We start from the raw sequence: 23329 nt of genomic DNA on the forward strand, positions 1-23329 counted from the left end.
CGGTAAACTGTTGCCATATGAGCGGTAAAATTACCAAATGAATGAATAAATACCCGTATATTTTAGTTTCATAACCAGCATGCTTCTTTTCACCAGAAATGTCATTACCAAACTGTACAGCAATTTTACCAGAATTTTTTCACCGTGTAACTGCTTCAACTAAGTGGCATTCCTTCAAGAAAATTTCATATTATCACTAATGATAAAGTCGAAAAGCAAAAATAATACACAATTAATAACAAGACAAAACAAAGCACATTTCTAACATATAGAAGAAAAATTGCAAATTATGTAAAATAATTCAAGCCATTTTTCTTTCAAATCGTTTTTTACTGTACACATAAATTATTTTCATACATGCAGTAATATCAATAAAGCAAAGTATTCCAAGTTTTTTTTTAGATTTCAGCTTCAAACATAAATTTTTTTCTATGAATATTGTATCAAGGTTGCATACATCTTTGAAATCGATTTCTAATCCTTGGCTTATACTGAAATGCATGCTCTACATCATCGTGAAAGGAGCGAGGAAAGATGATAGGAGTCTGACTTCGGTATTTCCATTGGCTCTTTTCTCTAATTGAACTTTCATGACTTCTGAACACACTTTTTTCTGAACATCAGCTTCAGGCTCATAAATTGTTCTTTGGAAAGTGTCTGCCTCTGAACCGCACAATGATTTTACACTCTCAAACATGCATTCTTTAATTTTATCTATGTTTCTAAAGGAAAGAAAAAAGAAAAATGAGTAATGAAACAGTGCATGTTTTTAAAAAATGACATAAAATTTTTTTTTTCTTAAATTCTGAACTATTGAGCTACATGACTAGTTCTTTCAATTTTACTGAAATAAAGTAGAAGGAACTAGTTTTTCTTCCCTTTGCATTATTTGCATATAAACTATTTATCATTTAAATTTAAGTTACATATTTTGCTTAGCAGGATTTTTAGTATTAACCGAAAGGAATATATTATTTAAGAACATTTACGAATAAAGAAAATCAACAAGTATACACTTCATTATAAACTATTATAAACTATTATTAACTGTAAAAAACTACTATCTATTATAAACTATTATAAACTTTATTATAAACTATATTTAGGCGAAGAAAAAATTCAAATGTCTTCAAAATCTGACAAATCAATATCAAAGAAGAGGTTAAGCAAAGCGTCAAAACCTGTTTAAATAGTGGAGGAAACTGAGGGGAGTTATGTATATAAAATACGCAGAGGAAAAAAAGGTATGGTCTAAGCTACCAGAATGTGGTAAACTTTAACATCTTTCTGGTTCCATGGAAACACCATAAAGCTCGGTAAATTTTACCGAAACTCTAGGGAAATGAATGTGGCTAAGGCACTGAATTATTATTGAGAAAGACTAGGGTTTGATCCCTGTGGTGGCTAGTCTACGCAGCTTCAGATCAGTGGGCACCAGCGTGCATCGCATGTAAAGGCAGTATGTGCGTTGACCATATTGCCATAAACATGCCATTAGTCATGAAATTGTGGAGCTATAACCTCTTTTATTTTGAAAGATTGATGTAAATGTTTGGCAAAGTGAGCTATTATACATTTGATTTTCAAAAAATATACCAGATTGAATGGATTCGACAAAAGTAAAAGGAAAGTGCACATTTTTTTAAGAAAATGAAGTATAAATATATATTAATTTATCTAGACATTTTATCTCTGTCTTCACACGTTTTGCCTTATTTCGTAACAATTAACAAAATTAATTTGCGAAAATATTGTTTTACTTATACAACAAAAGGTGTTTTAGTTAGCAACACGGCTTTTTTCCCACAGTTATAAACATAGTAATTAGTAACGTTCACAGATATTTGCAATGTTATTATTTCTTAATAAAATTCACAGCTATCTTTCAAGTTGTCATAATAGTAATAACATTGTTCTTATTAGTCGCTATCATAAACATCAATAGTATTTATAGTAATAACATGGCTATTAACCATTTTTATGATTATCAACAAAGTCATTACGATGCTAACCGTAATCAACTATGAACAATACCAACTTATTATTATAAGTATGTGTTTAATTTATAAAAATGCTCCAATATCTGTAAAATCAGAGGGCGCAATAAAATTTTGCTTTTTAAAAATATTACTTTTTATAAAATTGAAGGAAAAAACTGAAATATAAAGACTGTTTTCAAATACTTTCTTTCAGACTCCAAAATAATATTTACTTTTAGAAAAAAAAAACTTTGATGAGATTCTTCGTCAAAAGAAATTATTTCAAATAAAATACCTTGGTAAAAAATGGTTAGAAACGAAAACATTTCCTTAGTTTACTTATAAAAGATATATATTTTTTAACCTCTTTTTTAACCTATTTTATTAAACATTTACTATATTTTTTAACGAAGCAAGATTGAAACGCTCCTAAATTTTACAAATATTATTGTGCGTGCAATTATCCTTGGAAAAAATAAATTATATAATTGTATTCAATTTGCTTAAAAAGTTCTCTATATATGACGAAATACTCAAAAACTAAAATAAACATTAAGGGGATCAAACTTAGAACCGTTCTCCTGACCAAACAATTGGCCTATATTTCCAAGATAACTTCTAAACTTTTTGTCAGATCATCTCGAAATCAGTCTCTGTCAATTTAGAGTAAAAATATGTACTGAAATACCTTTAGAGTAAAGAAATGCGTTGAAAAAAATGCCTCGCTTGCCTGTTTAGAAAGAACTTTCTCTCAAATAAGCCCCATTTAAACCCCTCAAACCCTTAAAATCAACCCCTTCAAAAAGGGGGTAACATACAAAAAAGAGTTGGAGAGTTTTCAAATATCATATATAATAGCACAACAATGTTTTTTTTCCAAACAATATTTTGGGATTTATTATTTCTCCAGAAAAAAACCTTATTTTTTTCTATAATTATTGCTCTAATTGCAATATTTGAAAATTAAAAAAAATATTAGACAAATTAAAAACTATTTTTCTGTGAACATATTAAAGTTTATTTATTATTCAGGCTCTCAAACATGCGCATGCTTCTTTAAAACTGACAAATTAAAAATTGATACGTAATTTAATTTCGATTTCACTCTGTTTTAGTCTGCAAATATAAAATCTTTGGTATTATTATTACTTCAAGGATAAAAAAAGGTACCTTTTCTATTATTTCCATGCAACTAGTTACCTAGTCAATATATTTCTGCTCACATTAACGACAAATAAAATTTCGTAGGGGTACTTTTATGTCTAAAATAACTAAAATGTACGTTTAAAGCTTTCCCAAATTATTCATTTGTGAAATTCTTAGCCTAAAAATTTATGTATTTTATACATTTCTAAATTTCATAAAACAAACTTGTTTTTCAGAAATAGCGTTAAATTTATAACAATAGGATAGCTAAAAATAGCAATTATTTATCTTACTTTTAGGAAGAAGAATTTAAGAAATTATTATTATTTAGTTGGAAGAGCATGCATTTATCACTTACACATAATATACTTGCTGTCGTAATTGTGCCTTCTGACATTATTTAAAGACTAATACAAGTGTGCTATGTTCTAGGAATTAATTGTTTTTTATCCTTTTTTAGTCAATGAAACCCTTTAAATTCGAGCATATTACTTTTCAAGCATATTACTCACAAACATCCTATTCTTTGAACTTCTACAATTTCATCAGGGGTTAGATCTCCTTTCTTCTCCATTATTTCTGTGATAGGTTTTAAGCAATGAGTGGACTCACTTACCGCTTTTTCCAAACATTTTTCGTGTTTTTTTAAGTCTGAAAGGTAAATATAATAGAAATTAAAAAAAGTCGTTAAACATGTTTTTCTTTACATATTGTATGTAATTAAGAACTATTAAAGTAGTTTTATTTTCTTAAAGGGAAAAAAATGTGCAGCATTACCGTGCTTAATCGGTTTTATGAACCATCGTCTTTTAAATCAAAAGCAATTATATTGATTTGATTTCAAAAATAATCTTTTTGTCAATCTTTCATTTGATATAAAAATAATTCCAGTATTTTTTACTGAAATTATTAAAGTAAAAATAATTTCAATATTTTTTCCTCATATTTAAACTGAGATACAAGTTGAAATACAAGCTGAATGAAACCTGGAATAAAAGCTGATTCTATGAAAATAAAACATATTCAAGATTTTCCAACTCCAGAAAACAAGGAAGACTTATACAGAGATGCCAACTGTTCCGGACAAGCCAAAATAATTAAAATAACGGTAAATAACTACATATTAAAGTTTGCTAATATTTAACTATTTTTTTTTTTGCTTTTTAAAAGGTTTAGCATTAGAGTACTACACTAAAGTGGAGAATTATATAAATCTATGAACTATTTAGAAATAGTGGTGGATAAAAATCTACTAAATTGAATTTATTAAACCAAGAACCACAATTGATTAACTATCACTTTAAAATATTTATTTGTTGTCCGGAGCAAGCTGGCATCTCTGCCTATAGCGAATCTTGAGAATGGTGACTTATCATGTAAATTCATTTATTGTCACTTATCTGACTTAACTCGCACTCTTACACAATTTCTGAAAAAAGTAATGCTTTCTTATAGGATTCGAGCATGCAGCAAGATTTTGAAAAGAAATTAAGTGTGCTCTAATCAAAGCTCCTTGCAACAGCTTCTTTGACTCAACAAAACCTATTATCCTGTCAGTAGATGATAGTCAAGAAGGATTAGGTGCTGTATCAACCGAAGAAAACAAACCTGTTGCATATGCTTCTTCTGCACTGTTTTGTACAGAATCAAGTTATGCTCAAATAGAAAAAGAGCTTCTAGCTATCATGTTTGGATTAGAAAAGTTCACTTATTTTACTTATGGCAGACATGTCAATGTACAAACTAATCCCAAACTCCTTCTTGGATTCAGTAAAAAATTAAACGACGAAATACCACCACGACTTCACCGAATACTTCTGCGCATGAGCAGTGCGTATGCGCATACAGTCACTCTGTAATATACCCCTCGTAATCAGCTCAGAGGAGCTGATACTTTGTCACGAGCTACATTTTCAGATATTTTTAATGACAATCTAGGCGATTCATCACTACTTACTTCAGAGACAGTGATAACTATTGCAGCTAGATTCAAATGGAATGAGCTTTCATTTGCCACTGAAACAGGTGAAGCATTACATGAACTTAGCTAGCTTGCTAACAATGATTGGCCTAATAAAAAGTGGAAAGTGAACCTAGTAGCAAGACCATTTGGGCATTGTCGACATGAGGTAACTGGAACAGAAGATAGACTTTCATGTTGTGGAAGTCGCTCAATTAATACAGAATCTGACAAAATGGATGTTTTGAAAAAAATTAGACACTGGTCACGGAAATATTGTTGCATGTAAAACCAAAACCTGTGACCTAGAATGAACACAGACATAGAAATTTTTGTAGAATGATGCTTAATATACCAGAATCATCAGAGAGCAAATGCTCAAGAATCTTTGCTACAGAGGAATTTACCTCTGGTAGAAAGTCGGCGATGATTTTTTAACCATTATAAGAACACTGTATTTGTAAATAATTGATTACTTCTCAAAATATATTGCAGTACAGCCCATGAACAGAGCAACTACTGCTTGCAAACCAGAGCAGCTTGTGACTGATGGCGGCCATCAGTTAATTTTTTTAAAGTTCAGAGTTAGAAGTTAATTTTTAGAAGTTCAGAGTTAGTTTTTTAAAGTTAAAGTCAGAAAGTTTTTAATTAATGGAAATTAATAAAAATTTTTTTGTATGGTTAGAATATTTTCCACAGTAACTCTTCACCATATTGGCCCTGATCTAATAGTCAAGTTGAACGAGCGGTTCAAACCTTCAAAAATTCAATGAAGAAAGCACTTGAGAAGGATAAAGACCTGCTACGCCTTATTGAGCTATAGAATTACACCAATACAAAGTCTAAAATCACTAACAGGAACAGAATTCTTAATGGGGTGGCGACTGTGATTCTTTATTCCATCTCTGCCTCAAAATTTTCAATCCAACTTTGACATCAAAGAAGAGAAAGCACAACTGTTAAAAAGACAACAAGATCACAAAGAATATGCCGACGGTGGACGCGAACCTTCACCTGAACTGAAGTTGGATCAACAGGTTTGGTTCAAATTAAAACCAAGAGAGCCATGGATTACAGGAAAAAAAATAAAGATCCATTTAGAACATATATTATCCAATCGAAAAAGGGAGAAGTTTATGTAAGAAACAGTTCAGTATATTTATACCCCTATTCATAAGTGATACAGGAACTCAGTTAGAAAGAACTGTGGAAGATCTTTATGATGCTGTTCCTGAAATTTTTCCCGTACCAATCTCCTGTACAAGCCGAGCTACCAACTTTCGAACAAAGGCGCAGTCATAGTATTGTAAATAAACCTTTGCTTTATCGGACTTTATTCTCCCCTTTCATTTAAAAAACTAAAAAGGAATAATATGGTAAACTTTACTGTCCAATTGACAATTTTTTTTTTTTTTTTAACAAACAAATATAACTTTATTGAGAACAAAAACACATAAATACAAAGAATAACAGGTTATTCGTCGTCAAGAGGAAAATCCTGTCCAGGCGACAAAGAAAAGTAATCTGTACATAATAATAAAAGTGGCTGTGTGTGTGTGTGTCTGTAATCACAATATATCGCCCCAGAAGCCTCGCCCAGGCACGAAACTCGGCACATAATTGTGTTTTGACATAATGAAGAAGTATTTTTTTTCTTTTTCAAAAATTTGGATTAGTTATTTAGTTATCAGTCATTTTGTAAGTCTATGCTTTTCGTCTGCTTTTTCGTCTTCAAAGAGCCATATTCAAAAAACTATTAAAAAATGCATATACTTTTCCCCACTCTTATAAATGCATGCTAATGCGAACCTTACAATTGAAATATTAATTTTCGACAACTTAAACCAATAATATACGAAGGAATTAATAATTTAATTGCAAAGTTCGCATTAGTTTACTTTTATTAAAGTGGAGAAAAGTTTAACTTTTGTATTAAAAATGTGGCAACATATTCGATACGTAAATAGAACGCTTCGCTTTGATATATTTGTCGCTGTTCATAATTGTTATAATAAGTTTTTCTTCTTCTTTCCACGCTCTATTTTTTTTCATAAGCGAAGACGATAATTTTTGTAGCGATATTGTAGTACTTTGTACAACTAAAAATTCTTTTCACAACACTTTAAAAATATTTACTTTATTTTCTTTATATATACAGAGAACAGTCGGCAAAGAATTCGATTAGGTTGAAAAACATTTTGCTAAAAAGGAACGAATTCCAAAAGAAAAAATAAACAACTTAAAGAATAAAAATGCTGATGCCAGCCAATTTTTTGAGAGTTAACTTAGAAATAACAAACCAAACGATGTTAAATAACAAACCAAACGATGTTAACAAAATAACGTAGAAAGCGCAACTAGATCAAAATTATACAATATAATTATACACAACTAGATCAAATTATAATACCTGAGTGCTTGACGTAACAGATATAGAAATAGAATTTGATACCATAAAAAATTATATAGAAATAGAAATTGATACCATAAAAAATTTATTCGTTTTCGTGTTCTTTTCATGTATTTAGCATTTTAGTTTTTTTTCTTCTTAAGCGTTGTAGCTATATAATTTCAAACATCCTCAAGAGCTATAACACATCTGCAGCAGAACTGGATATGAAGACAAAATTGCAGGACAGGAACACTTTAATTGTCCACTAATCTTCAGATTTCCTGCTATGTTTTAAAAAACTTTATTTGTGAAAACCTTCAGCGTGGCGGACAGCTGGCCGCCTTAGGCGGCTAGTACAACAATAAATTTAAAATAGAAATTTAAAAAAAAAAAAAAAAAGGGGGTATTACAATCATAAATTATTTTGCTCATCATAAGACGTCATATATTGTTGAGCATTGTAATAATAGAAAACAAAAAAAAATGCATGAAACTATATATATAAAAAAAATAAAAAATAACGTAATTAAATTTTGTAAATTTAATTTCAATTTTTGATTTAACCTAAGCTTAAATTGTGTGTAACTTTCTTTAACTTTTATTTTTTTTAAAAAAGGAGGACATGTTATGTATTGTAAGTCAAAAATTGTCAGCGATAACTATAAATCCATCAATTAATATACTTCATGTACTTTTACTTCAACTCAAGGATAATATATAAAGTAAAAATTTACTACAACTTTTAGCTTCTGGTGCTGTAACTTTAATCTTTAGCTTCACGTTAACAAATAGATCAAATCAAATAAGCTTTAACACTCATATTACCTTCATTAATCCTTGTATTTTATGACATCCAGCATCACAAAAGAATCTTGTTAAGATTCATTATTTCTAATTTTTGTTTGAATGCAACTTTATCATGAGAACTTCTGAAACGGAGCTTTCAGATAATTTCCTTAACTTTTCCCTATAGATATTTTGAACTAAAGTTAAGAAGCTAGTATTATTATACTCGTTGTTTGCTTTCATTAATTATTGAAACGTAGGACTTCCAAAGTACCATACAAGGAAGAATCGTGAAGCGACAAGTCAATAAGGGCGACTAAGCTGACAGCTAAAGGTGCCTAGTAGCCCATAATTTAAAACAAATAAATTTTATTACTTAAAGGGACGCAGAATTATACAGCAAAATTTAGAAGTATTAATTACACTTTTAAATCTGGGATGTAATATCTCTTCGAATATTATGTTGAACAACAGCAAAAAGTTTGCAAAGAAACACTTTATTTCAATTTAACACAATTGATCTTTCATATACAATTTAAAAGGCTTAATTTAAATCTAAACTCCATAAGGGGAAAAAAGATTACACTTCTCTTAAGAACATTCACACTATACTTGAATTATTTTCGCCTTCGAAAACAAATTTACAATCCTAACCAGTTGACGAAAGTTTTTGCTGTTTCCTTTCATATTGTTATATAATGTCTATTGAAGCGAAAGTTTGCTGTTAAAATATGTATACAGGTTTTAAGTTTTATAATAAGGATCATTATATTTCAATGCTTAAATCCCAGTAAACTGTATTCAACTATTTTACAATGCCTAATTTCTATTATTGTTCGCACCGATTTTGTTAAGTCTAGTTCAAATTTGTCTTATTATTCCCTCCCTGCTACTCCTACGTTTGATTAACTAGCTAATTTTATTTCAAGAGTTAGAGTACATATGGACCTTGAATTGATGATTCTTTATATCGTATTATAAAAATAACTTTACTTACATAAACTTTAACAGATATAAACAAAAATACTTTTACTTTACAATTACATTAAGTTAAGATGCAAAATAACTTATGTGTATCTTAATTTACTTTAATTATAAATTTCAGTACAAATGAATACCAAGAATGGATCAGCTACTTCTGAATACGAAAAATACGAATGAGTACGAAAAATTGTGGCCATGTAAAAAAATCGTCTTCCATTGTAATGAAGAATCTAGAGTTATCTATTGTGCTTCACTTCACTTGTGCAAAGCTATTGCCACTATTTTTGTTCTTAAGATACACATTTTTTTACTACGTAGAAATAACTAGTGGATGTTTTGACCAATCAAATAGCAAAATAATATATATTTTGAAGAAGTAATATCGTAGATGTTATTAAAGTTTGTAATATATATAGTTATGTTATTACCTTTGTTTAGCTTTGATCCTTCTGTGCACACTTCCGTTATGGCTGACAATAGTTTTTCACTTTCTTTTTGAAATCCCATGCGACAATCAGTGGCTGCTGTTTTGATGCACTTTATAATTTTAGGTTTAGTGCTTTAAAGTAAGCATTAAGAATTAAAAGCAATGTTTCAAAGCAAATAATTTTCAAACAAATAAACAAATACTAGATAGGATATATATATGCCCGAAAGTAATCTACGGGTTCTTAAAATCAAAGTACAACAGTTGAAAATAGAATTTATTGTTCAACCTTTTAGTAAGGCTTCAATCATATTTCATCTGTGGAAATTTAATGAAGGACTTTTTTCATCGATGAAAGATATCAACAACCATCCATTTACCATGAGAAAACATTAAAGATTTCATTCGCGTTCGAACCGTCTTCCTCCTTCGTACCGAAATAATTCCCGTTCTTACCGAAATCTTTCATCTTTCCTCATCAAAGTGCTGCCAACATATTTTTATCTTACCCAATAAAAAAAAAAATTTTATGGCCAAAAAATATTAATGTCAAATATATTTCTCCAATTTTATATGCCGTTTGTTTCATCTTAATTTTTAAAATTACATTTAATTTTTAAAAAAAGAGCAATTCTACTACAAATTAAGAAATTGGTGCTAACAATCTAAAATCGTTAGAGACGTTTGGAAACATCTTGTTTGTCTTACAGTTCAAAACTGATGTAAATTTTAAATAGATTTGTCTATTTTAGTAATCACCGAAATTAAAAAAAAAAATTAACTTTTTATAACTTTTTAAAATGTAATTTTTTTTTATAAATTGTAAAATTACAACAAAAAAAATTTACATTTACACATTTGAGCAGTTAAATCGGAAAATTTGAAAATATTTCCTGTAGCTAATTAATAAATTGTAATCACAATGATGTTACTTTCATTTAACCCGGAAATTTCCAATTAAAGTTCTTGAATTAATACAGGATATTTTGCTAGTTGTATTTTTATAGATTTTAATCAGATAATCGCATTTTTATCGTATTAACTGTATCGTACATTATTAATCGTATTTGAAAGGCTTATAATAGATAAATTTAAGACATTTTAAATATGAATTATTAAATTATCCCCAATAATAAGATACTTTTTTTTCTAGGTATGAAATTACCTGCAATAATCATACAAATCAGCTTCCAGTAATTCTTCCCAGGCCTTACTTTCACATTTATCTTTCTTCTCTAAGAAACACTGAGAATTGCAAGAGGCCAGACCAAAAAGAACTAAAGATTGAAAAAAAAAAAGAAGAAATTTTTTAACAGATATTATTACATAATTATGTTAATAATGCTGTTAATAATTATGTTATAATAATTAACAGCAGAATATCAGTTCCTTCTACACGATTAAAAAATAAACTAAAGAATCAGTAAATCAATATTAACCAACACTACACAAAGCGGAAATCCATGTCCCCACAAAATTAAATCAATTAAAATAAATTTTTTACTTTTTTTTGTGGCTTTCTCTGGTGATTTTATTAAATAAAGAAATAATTATTTTCAAAAGTTCAACTCAAAAATAAAGAATAATTATGCTCAGCAATATTCGGCAGCAAACATTATGCTATTAGGTATGAGATAACGGCCAACAATTGATAGTCTTGATTCACGACAATCAAAGAATTTCCCTGATGTAACTTACACTTTCGTAAAGAACTTAAAGCCTTTTATTTCAATTAACTTTGATTGCACGCTGTTAAAATTACCATTGATTGAACAATATTAAAGCTTTCGGAAACATATTTCGAAAGTGTAATTGTAAAGGAAATAACCACGTGATTTTGGGTAGGTTTCAAACTGCGTATTAGGTGACGTCACCTAACCTCATTTCGCCTGAGCTTACCTAGCAAACTAAAACTAAACTCAGCAGCGCGACAGCCCATAGGCCTACTGCGCCCATCTCAGTTTCCTTAACCTTTGGGCTCTGGGGTGCAGGAGCCTAGCAAACTCAATTAAAAATAAAGGAATAAAGAAGAACGTGCTATTATCTATGTTTCTAGATTAAACAGAGTTGTAAGCTAGCAAGAACCACCAATATTAGCTGTAAAGTAATTGAAAGTACAACATCCTCAGTTTAATTCATTACAATGCTTGAAATTAAAATTATGAATTTTTTTAAACATCTCTCAAGATCGGACTAGCTGAAATTTTTTAGAAATTTTCAAGATCAGAAGCATTCGCCTTTAATCATCTATCCAAATTTCAGGACACCAGTACAAACGGTTTTTAGAAAAATAAGAGCGGCGAACAGACAATCTATTTCTTTTATTATTATAATTTCATTTCCTAATCAGTAATAAAAAAGCCAACTTTAGTTTACTCTTTTTTGTCTAATATATACAAGTATAAAAGCTTTGCATTGCAAAATTATTGTTGGAACCGTTAAGTAATATTATGAAATTTTTAAAATGAAATGGTGGCAATATACAATAACATTATTAATGGTTTGAGTAAATATTATGGAGGTTTTCTTTCATCTTCCTCACATTATATATATATATATATATATATATATATATATATATATATATATATATATATATATATATATATATATATATATATATATATATATATATATATAGGTTTCAATACCATAGTGTAACAACTGCGAACATTGCGTCATCTACCATCTTGTAATATTAAAGGAAGTTGCATCATCCTCTTGACATTGAGAGGCGCCAGCCAGACCAGAAGGGGAAGTCCCGCAGGGAAACTCCCGAATTTATAATTAACTCTTACTTTATACCATAGAACAATCTAATTCTTAGTCACATGCATTCCGGAGACCACTGCGCGAAGGCAGCTCTCACGAGTCATGTCAATAACGTTTACTGTTATATCCTTCCATCCTTTTTATTTCTATTAAATTGTTATGTTTATTAAATTATCGTCATCATTTACTCCTATGCTGCACTATCTCCCACAAATAATGGGGGCTTTCGTCCGGAATTTGAACATCGAGCTGTAACTATTTCCGAATTTTAAAATCCCGCGAAGGGGATTTTAACCAACTACTTCGAAATCCCGAGAAGGGGATATTTTTCAGCCAAGTAACTTTAGAAATCCCGAGAAGGGGACGTTCACCGAAAAAAAAAGGAAAGCAAAATTCTGCGCTCGAGAAGGAGATCCAGATTTTGTTCCTATTTTAAATCCCGAGTAGGGGAATCACCGAACTGTTCACCGAAATTCTACGCTTGTGGAGGAGCGATTTATCAAAGTGCAGCAAAAGCAGCTGGAATCCACGAATTTTCTGGAGTCATACTGATCGAGAGGGGAGAAGTGCAGCAAAAAATCAGCGACTGGAGAAAAGCAGCAGCAGAGACATCTGAACTTTCCTAAATCAGCAATAACTGGATCTGTCTCGAAGGACAGAATTGATCCAGAAACTTCTGTCGCGAAGGACAGAATTGATCCAGAAACTTCTGTCGAGAAGGGCAGAATTGATCCAGAAACTTTCTGAAATTATTGGAATATCCTGTGCTAATCAGCAAGGCAGTCAACTTTTCCGTGGAAGTGCAGTGTGAAATCCTTGGATACGAAAAGGGATACGAATCTGGTTGAATCAACGAATCGAGAAACATTGGATTACCATTGGACACTGAGAGTCTCTTCAATCAAGGTAGGAAATTTTCAATTTTAAAAATGTATAAAAATTCAAAGAAAGAAGACCTAGTAAAAGTATTAGAGGAAATAGGAGGCATCGCAGACAGCAGCGATAATATCGTTAAATTAAAAGAAAAAATTGAGTGTTCCGAAATATTTAAGAATGATTCTGAATTTGTCAAAAATTTGATAGCTAACGCCGTAGAAGAAAGAGTACAAATAGCTGACAGGGAACTTAAACAAAGCGAAATTCAGATTGAGTTAGAAAAACTAAAATTAAAAAGACTCGAGAAAGAAATGCTTTTAATAGAGGCTAAAAACAAAGCATTCGAAATCGACCCTCCCAAAACAATAAATGATACACCTGAAACAAACATTGAGAATCTAATTCATAGCATTAAAACTCTATCTCTTCCAGTTCCATCGAAACCTGAAAACTTTAATCAATTTTTTTCATCGTTGGAAAGAGCTTTTACTTCGAAAAACGTAAATGAGGAGCTTAAAGCCGAAATCTTAATTAATATGCTAGGTGAAAAAGCAAACAGCATCTTGTTATACATTGAAGATGATGATTTAAAAAACTATGAAAAATTAAAAGCTTTAATATTGAGCGATTTTCAACTAACTCCCCAAGAATGTCTGAATAACTTTAAAAATGCCTCAAAATTTAAAGAAGAAACATATATTCAATTTGCTACTCGCTTAAATTCACATTTCGAGTATTATTGCAAATTACGTAAAGTTGAAACATTTAAATCATTATGCAACTTAATAATATCCGATAAAATAATTGAGACATTAAATAAAGAGATGGCCAGTCATATTTTAATCCGTCAGGGAGAAAATTGGTTTAATACTGTCGAGTTAGCTCGAGAATTAGACATTTACACTACGTCTAAAAATATGCCTCACAGAGAAGTTTCCAATACCCATAAATATGGGCAGAACACTTTTTTTCGAAGCGAGAAAAAATATTTCAGAAAAAACCAGCCGGATCGTTTTTTTCAACCAATAAATAAACAAAATAGAGCAGAGAAAACAATGCTACATCTGCGGAGAAGTCAGCCATTTTGCACGTGATTGCGAAAAGAGATCGAAAAAAACATACGAATCCAGAAGCGATAAATCAGAAAGAAAAAATACCCCTCCCAGTGATAACTTAAGAAATCAAAGCTTTAGTGTTAATTCCTGCAAACCATCTGGAGAAAATAATTTTAAACACGAGTTGAAGTATGCTCAGATTTATTTGAATAAGAATAACCCAGTGAATGCCATAATTGATTCAGGAGCTCAAATATCGGTGATTAATTCAAATAAAATAAAAATAAAAGATTTTCCTCAATCTAATATAATGCTGACGTCATGTTTTGGGGATGAACGGAAAGCGAAACTTATACAGATCCATATGTCTCTACATCCCAATGAGTCAGGGTTGAAGGTCAGCGCCGCTGTTTCGGATGATCTTAAAGTAGATGCAATAATAAATTCAACGATTTACGAGCAATTAATAAAACTAGGTCAGCTTTCTTCAAGTGTAAATACTCAAATCGTAACTTCTAAGAGTGAAGATTTTTATAAATGTTCTTGTTTCAATATTAATGACTCCTGCTCTTGTGAATGTTTTTTATTTAATATCAACAATGTGTATAGAAATGATGAACTTGATTTATCACATGTTAATGATCCTTGTATTAGAAATGAACTGTCAGCGTTGATTAATAATTACAAACCAAACAAAATTAAAGACACTAAGTTAACAATGAAAATTATTTTAAAAGATGAAATCCCAGTATGTCAAAGAGCTAGACGTTTATCTTTTTCTGAGAAACAAAAGGTAAATGATCAGATATCAGAATGGTTAAAAACAGACATAATTAGAGAGAGTTGCTCTGATTATTGCTCCCCAATAGTTCTTTGCAAAAAGAAAGACAATAGCCTAAGATTATGCATTGATTACCGGAAATTAAATTCAAAAACAATTAAAGATAGATACCCCTTACCTCTAATTGAAGATGTGTTAGACCAATTACAGGGTTCTAAAATTTGTTGCAAAATTGATCTTCGAAATGGGTTTTTCCATATAGACGTGGAAGAGGACAGTAAAAAGTACACCTCATTTGTGACACCTGATGGGCAGTATGAGTTTAATAAAGTGCCATTTGGGTTGTGTAATAGCCCTAGTACATTCCAGAGGTACATCAATTATGTGTTCCGCGATCTTCTTAGAGAAGGTGTTGTTGTCATCTTCATGGATGATATTTTTATACCAGCAGAAAGTGAAATTGACGCACTGAACAGGTTAACACGAGTATTACAAACTGCATCCGAATATGGACTAGAACTTAACTTAAAGAAATGCCAATTTTTGATGTCTAAAATTGACTTTGTGGGTTATATTATTGAGAACGGTACCATTAAACCATCTTCCGAAAAAACATTAGCTGTCCAAAATTTTCCTGTACCTAAGTCTACTAAACAGGTGCAGAGTTTTCTTGGTTTAACCGGATATTTTAGGAAATTTATTCTCAACTATGCTTTAATTGCTAAACCATTAAGTGATTTACTTCGGGATGACAGTGTATTTTATTTTGGCCCAGAACAACAAGCAGCATTTCAAACTTTAAAACAAAAACTTTCTGAAAATCCAGTACTACACATTTTTAAACAAGGAGCAAAGCTTGAATTGCATACCGATGCAAGTAAATTTGGGTATGGTGCTATTCTTTTTCAGCAATCTGATGATAACAAATTACACCCAATACACTATATGAGTAAAAAAACGACTCCTCAAGAGGAAAATTATTCAAGTTATGAACTTGAAGTGTTGGCTATAATTGAGGCTTTGAAAAAATTTCGAAATTATTTGGTGGGAAATAAATTTAAACTAGTAACAGACTGTTCAGCTTTCCAAAAGACTATGAGTAAAAAACAATTAACTCCTAAAATTGCTAGGTGGGCATTATTTTTGGAAGATTTTGATTATGACATTGTACATCGCCCAGGTAAACAAATGAAACATGTTGATTGTTTAAGTAGATATCCTATTATGCATATTACTTGTGACGAATTAACCTCTAAAATTGTTACTAACCAGATAAATGATGAATACATTAACTCTATTAAACAACTTTTGGAAAATAAATCAGTTGATGATTTTGTGGTAAAAAATAATGTTTTATATAAACTTGAGAATGATAATTATTTACTAGTGGTTCCACAACAAATGCAAACTGACATTATCAAATCTACACATGCTAATGGTCATTTCGGTATAACTAAAACTCTTGATGTACTTAAACAAAACTATTATTTTCCAGATATGAAAAAATGTGTTGAAAATGTTGTAAATAATTGTGTAGAGTGTATATTAGTAAATAGGAAGGCAGGAAAACGAGAAGGGTTTTTGAACCCGATTCCTAAAAATAATATTCCCTTAGATACTTACCATATCGATTTCATTGGTCCCATGCCTTCAACTAATAAGAAATATAAACATATTCTCACCGTGGTAGATGCTTTTACCAAGTTTGTTTGGTTCTACCCAACCAAATCTACAACAAGTCAAGAGGCAATAGATAAGTTAAAAGCTCAACAGATGACTTTTGGGAATCCTTCACGAATAATTACTGACCGAGGTACTGCGTTTACTTCAACAGATTTTGAGACTTATTGCCAAGATGAAGGTATCGAACATGTGAAAATAACAACAGGCATTCCTCGTGGTAATGGACAAGTGGAAATAATGCATAAGATCCTCATACCGATACTGGCAAAACTATCGATAAGAGATCCTACTAAGTGGTACAAATTTGTTCCAACAGTACAGCGTACCATTAATTCTACAGTTTCTCGGAGCACTCAGATGACACCTTTCCAGCTTTTGACCGGAGTGAAAATGAAAACAAAAGAGGACTTACAAATTCTACAAATGCTGGAGAAAGAACACATGGAATCATTTATCCAAGATAGAGAGAACATTCGAGAAGAAGCCAAAAAGAATATTTTGAAGATCCAAGAAGAGAACCACAGGCAATACAATAAAAGAAGGAAGAAAGCCAACGAATATCAAATAGGAGACTTAGTTGCAATCCAGAGAACTCAGTTTGGATCTGGACTCAAATTAAGACCCAAGTTCTTCGGTCCATACCAAATCACAAAAGTGAAGAAGAATGATAGATATGATGTGCAAAAAATCGGGAATCACGATGGACCGAACAATACTTCATCTTCAGCTGACCACATGAAACCGTGGCCAGTTAATTAAAAAATTGCTTTTTATATTTTTATACTTTGCTTTCTCGTTCTTTTTCTTTTTTTCAGGTAACTGTGTCTGGTAGCTATTCTGATGAAAATGAGGACATTTTGATGTCAGGATCGCCGATTGATATAGGTTTCAATACCATAGTGTAACAACTGCGAACATTGCGTCATCTACCATCTTGTAATATTAAAGGAAGTTGCATCATCCTCTTGACATTGAGAGGCGCCAGCCAGACCAGAAGGGGAAGTCCCGCAGGGAAACTCCCGAATTTATAATTAACTCTTACTTTATACCATAGAACAATCTAATTCTTAGTCACATGCATTCCGGAGACCACTGCGCGAAGGCAGCTCTCACGAGTCATGTCAATAACGTTTACTGTTATATCCTTCCATCCTTTTTATTTCTATTAAATTGTTATGTTTATTAAATTATCGTCATCATTTACTCCTATGCTGCACTATCTCCCACATATATATATACAGTCAAACCCCGCTATAGTGAACACGGTTTATAGTGAACTCCCGGATATAGTGAACAAAATGTTCGGTCCCGTGCCTTGCTATACATGTATAATGTTATTTTATGTGGATATAGTGAACCAAAAAAGTGAGGAAGTTGGATATAATGAACTTTTTTCAGTGATCAACTGATTTTTTTTAAAAATGTTTTGCAATAATTTTGAAATTTCTACTTCAAAATAAATACATATACTCATTTTTAGAACCAGCTATATAGAGGAATGTAGCGATAAGCATTTTTTATTGTTTGCTTCTTTTATTTCACTTTCCCATCCCTAAACAAACCAAACAGATGTTCCCAACCCAGGCAAATGATGCACCTGTAAGGTGTCAGTGGGATGAATATGTATTTTCTGTCAGAGGGATTGAGTAATTATTCATTATTGGTCAAAGGGTTGGATGCTAATCTGTGTTGATAAGACCTTCATTTCATCTCCTTTTTGCTCTCAGCTCAGTTAAAAAAAGCCTGCAAACAAGTGTCTCAAATTTAACTATGGTGAGCAGTAAACGTAAAACTCTCCATTGATGGTAAAATGAGCATAATCAGAAAAATTGAAAATGGATGCAATCAAGCTGATATTTGCAGGGAATATAAACTATCCAAATCTGCAGTTTGTAACATATGGAAAAATGGGCATTTAATTTTTTCTCATGAAAAAAATTTAGATGGCAGAAAAAAGTGGAGAAAAGCAGATCACAAGGATGTTGAAGAAGCATTACTGAAGTGGTTCACCAAACGAAGAAGCCGCTATCTTCCAGTATCTGGACAAATGTCGATGAATTTGCAAAGCGATTTTATGAGACTACTTTTATGTGCTCGAATTGCAGGTTTAAAAAGCGGAATAACGGAAATTCAGGAAAAATTATCTGAGATTCGGGAAGTGTTTCCATATCTGATGTTGAGGATTGCTCATCAGCTAAAGATTACTAATTTTTTTTTGTACGCAAGACGAAGAAATGAAAAAAAACACATTCTTTGCGACTGCATAATATTTTTCAGTTATTTATTTGAATAATGTGTAATAAAAGGGAGGAGTTTGGAAACCATTAGTGAAATTGCCCGCATAACAGATATAGTGAACTCCCGGTTATAGTGAACCAAAATTTCGGTCCCTTGAAGGTTCACTATAGCGGGGTTTGACTGTATATATATATATATGGTGCATCTATAACATTATTTATAATTTCTTTCTTGCAAGCGTAAAGAACACTTCCTATTAAATGTCGTATAAAAAATATTCGCTGCAAATTGATATCGACTTGTTAAATTTACCAATAATGAGATAAAAATCAGGCAGATAGAGGCAAGAAATGTAACGATAATTACAGATTGTTTTCAAAAGTATTTTATGTATGCAGCAAGAAATGTAACGATAATTACAGATTGTTTTTAAAAGTATTTTATGTATGCAGCGAGAAATGTAACAATAATTCCAGATTGTTTTTAAAAGTATTTTATGTATGCAGCAAGAAATGTAACGATAATTCCAGATTGTTTTTAAAAGTACTTCAGGTATGCAGTAAGAAATGTAACGATAATTCCAGATTGCTTTTAAAAGTATTTTATGTATGCAGCAAGAAATGTAACGATAATTCCAGATTGTTTTTAAAAGTAAGAAATGTAACGATAATTCCAGATTGCTTTTAAAAGTATTTTATGTATGCAGCAAGAAATGTAACGATAATTCCAGATTGTTTTTAAGAATAAGAAATGTAACGATAATTACAGATTGTTTTTAAAAGTATTTTATGTATGCAGCAAGAAATGTAACAATAATTCCAGATTGTTTTTAAAAGTATTTTATGTATGCAGCAAGAAATGTAACGATAATTCCAGATTGATTTTAAAAGTACTTCATGTATGCAGTAAGAAATGTAACGATAATTCCAGATTGCTTTTAAAAGTATTTTATGTATGCAACAAGAAATGTAACGATAATTCCAGATTGTTTTTAAAAGTAAGAAATGTAACAATAATTCCAGATTGCTTTTAAAAGTATTTTATGTATGCAGCAAGAAATGTAACGATAATTCCAGATTTTTTTTAAAAGGACTTCATGTATGCAGTAAGAAATGTAACGATAATTCCAGATTGCTTTTAAAAGTATTTTATGTATGTAGCAAGAAATGTAACGATAATTCCAGATTGTTTTTAAGAGTAAGAAATGTAACGATAATTCCAGATTGCTTTTAAAAGTATTTTATGTATGCAGCAAGAAATGTAACGATAATTCCAGATTGTTTTTAAAATTATCTTTCTTCTTGAACTGTTGTCTGTCTTCAATTTCCATGAATTGGCTTGGATATCATTAAAAAATAAATAGTTAAATGTGTTTGGAGAAAGTTTGAATTTGTCGGGAAGTTAAGTTAGAGCTACAATAAAATATGTGTGCTGGTGATTAGTGTGAGAAGTTTGTTGATTTTATTCGAGTCAATGGGAGATAAATTGATATTGTATAATAGATTTTATCGTTAAATTTGAGTTATGGTAAAATAAAATAGTTTTTCATTCAGATGTTTGCACCATAATAAACTTCAAAAAATAGAATGCTACTTTTAGTGAATGAAAAAGAACGTGCAACAGAAGAGGATGAATTATGAACAGCTTGCAACCCCCACTTGGAAATTATAAAAGAAATTCGTAGGTTTGACACTGTGAAAACTTCACCAAGAAGAAAAAAAATCCATGCTTTGGCTAGTAACTGCACCAATTACTGCGAAAGTCTCTTTTTTTAGCATTAAAAGTTAAAAATTTACTAGCAGTTTAATCAAAACGTCTATTTTATAAAATCAAAATATTTCAGCAACCATTTAATGATTCACAATTTTAATGCAAGCTAGTAGTAGAAAGTCGAGAACTAAAGGGAATTTTAATTTGCATGCTTGGTCACTGAAAATTTTATCAACAATTTTGTTTGTTAAGAAGAGAAGAGAATGAAGAAATAGTTAGTTTTTAATTTTTTTTAATTTAGGAAACTTGTCGTGCTTATTTTTTCACGGCAATGTGCATTTTAAACTAAGAAGGCTTTGATATATATTGATTCAGATACCCCTCTTTGAGCTTTTTTTAATGATAAATCATTGTAAGGTAAAATAATGGCAAAAGTTTTTTCCGAACTTAATTTGTAAGAAATGTAGAGAAAATAATTTTACTTGACAAAGGGAATGAGTATTCATTTATTAGAATCATTGAATTCAGAAGTGCATTAGTTAATTTTTCTCTTTGAATTAGAAGAACATTAATCTATACAACATTTTTTAAATAAAATTCAACTATTTACAGTTAAGATTCAATACTCAATGTGCATTTGAATTCAGAAGAAATTAATTCTTTTATATAGTGATGCTATTGTCAAAGTTATGTAAGATAAAAGAAAAAAACATTTTTTAAATTATATTTATAGCAATAAAAAAACCGCATTGAAATTTAATAAACTGAAATTATTTTGATAACTTACCGGAAAGCAAAACAAGTTTTTCCATATTGAATAAAACTAATTATGAGAAGAAAAATACCTGGAATTAATTTCAATTTGTTTTGTAAAATGAAAAGCAATTGCTCCTTACTTTGAATTAGTTTTTGAATTCTAATCAATCCTCAGATAAGAAAAGGAATTTTCTTTCAGTGAACAGCTGTGGCTAATTCTTTTATCTAATGTTTCCTTCAATAATTTTTTTAGTGAAACCCATTTTATATTACTTATTATCAAAAAACACCAAAAACGAAAATGAAGTACTCAAGGTTTATAATCAAATATAAGGTTCAAAATCAATAACAATCAAAATATATTTACAATTATGCATAAATTATCTAAAAGTATTATCTTTCAGTAATCTCTGCTTTCTTCGCTTAGCTTAACTAATGTCAATATTTAGATATTGCTGGTTTAATTTTTAATTATAAGTTTATCATAAATTAGCGCAATATATCTAAGATTTAATACAAATAAAAATGTAATTTTCTTATAAAATAGACTTGAAAGCTCAACTGGATTCAAAATTTTTAATGTATCTTGACTTCATGACCCTGAAATACAATGTGTTAATATTAATAAGCTAAAAACATAATTATTTGTAAATATTAAATTACATTGATAATATCCGTTTATTTGCTTGTAAAGTGATAGTGGCTTTTTATAAATTAAGCAACTTAAATAAATTAATCATTGAAAATTTGAATAAATTGATTATTAAATATTTACATCAAAATAATGTTCTAATAATATTCGTAGGACTTACTTTAGTCATGGGAGGGGAAAAGGGGACAGCTGATAGTTTTTCTTTTTTTTTTCCTGTTTTTTTCTTTCTTTTTTCTTTTTGTTGTTTTTTTTCCTTTTTTTTCCTGTTTTTTTTCCTTTTTTTTCTTTGTAACTAACTTTGACAATCAGTAAAATTCAACTCGAATAAGGAGGTACACTGAGAACAAAATTGGATTTTTGTCAATTCAGCTGTTTTAAGCAGTCTGTTATGAGAATCTGAAGAAGGCAATTGGCGAATATAAGTTTACTTATCTGATTTTGTATCTTAAATATCTTCTGTGCGTAATTAGTTGGAATATTTGAAATCACCCCCTCCCCCCTCCCACCCGAACCATTAAGATTTAGTTTGAGCACGTGAAAATCCGATCATTAAATCAAAAGCTATTCAGGGTGATTCGTCTTTTTTTATTATTTTTTTAGCGCATGGCACATCTTGTTTTATATTTCGAATATACAGCAATTTTATTGAAGAAGGACATAGCTCTTTTTAATTAAATAATAATCTTAAGCAAATAGCTGAACAAATGAAATTGCAATATGGAAGAAAGAAGAAAAAAAATATTTTTACTCCTTTTAGAATCTCTATACGTCTTTTTACCTATGTTAAAAATTCATAGCTGTTCTTAAAGATTTTTTAATTGGTTTAGTTTAATCATTATAATTAAATTATAATTAAATTTAAATTAAATTAGCTTTTGACCTTTGAAGTGAAATTAATCAAATTAATCTGGACGCTTCAAGACATTTCTTTACAAATGAATATTTAAAGGAACATATATTATTTCTGAATTACTTCACATTTAAGCTTACACTTTTTGTTTAAACGTAACGTTTTAAAAATTTAGAAAACTAACAAAATATGTTACTGTTTATGACATATGATATAATGGAATATATACTGAATATATATGTAATGGAATATATATATTTATCAATTTTATGCGACATCACA

The 23329-nt window shown here is 30.1% G+C and overlaps 1 protein-coding gene across 1 annotated transcript; it reads right to left on the bottom strand.

The window, feature by feature from the left end:
- Positions 1-309: 309 nt before the first annotated feature.
- Positions 310-21714, bottom strand: LOC107455641 (uncharacterized). Its single transcript, XM_016073280.4, has 5 exons — positions 21577-21714; positions 10840-10951; positions 9676-9806; positions 3638-3776; positions 310-722 (listed from the first exon to the last, which is right to left on the bottom strand). Exons 1-5 carry the CDS (start codon positions 21599-21601, stop codon positions 506-508), a joined length of 624 nt encoding a protein of 207 aa, XP_015928766.2. The 5' UTR covers positions 21602-21714; the 3' UTR covers positions 310-505.
- Positions 21715-23329: the final 1615 nt, after the last annotated feature.

Source organism: Parasteatoda tepidariorum, chromosome 7, assembly GCF_982258835.1.
Source record: "Parasteatoda tepidariorum strain Cologne lab strain chromosome 7, Ptep-v5.0, whole genome shotgun sequence".
Classification (NCBI taxonomy): Eukaryota; Metazoa; Arthropoda; class Arachnida; order Araneae; family Theridiidae; genus Parasteatoda; species Parasteatoda tepidariorum.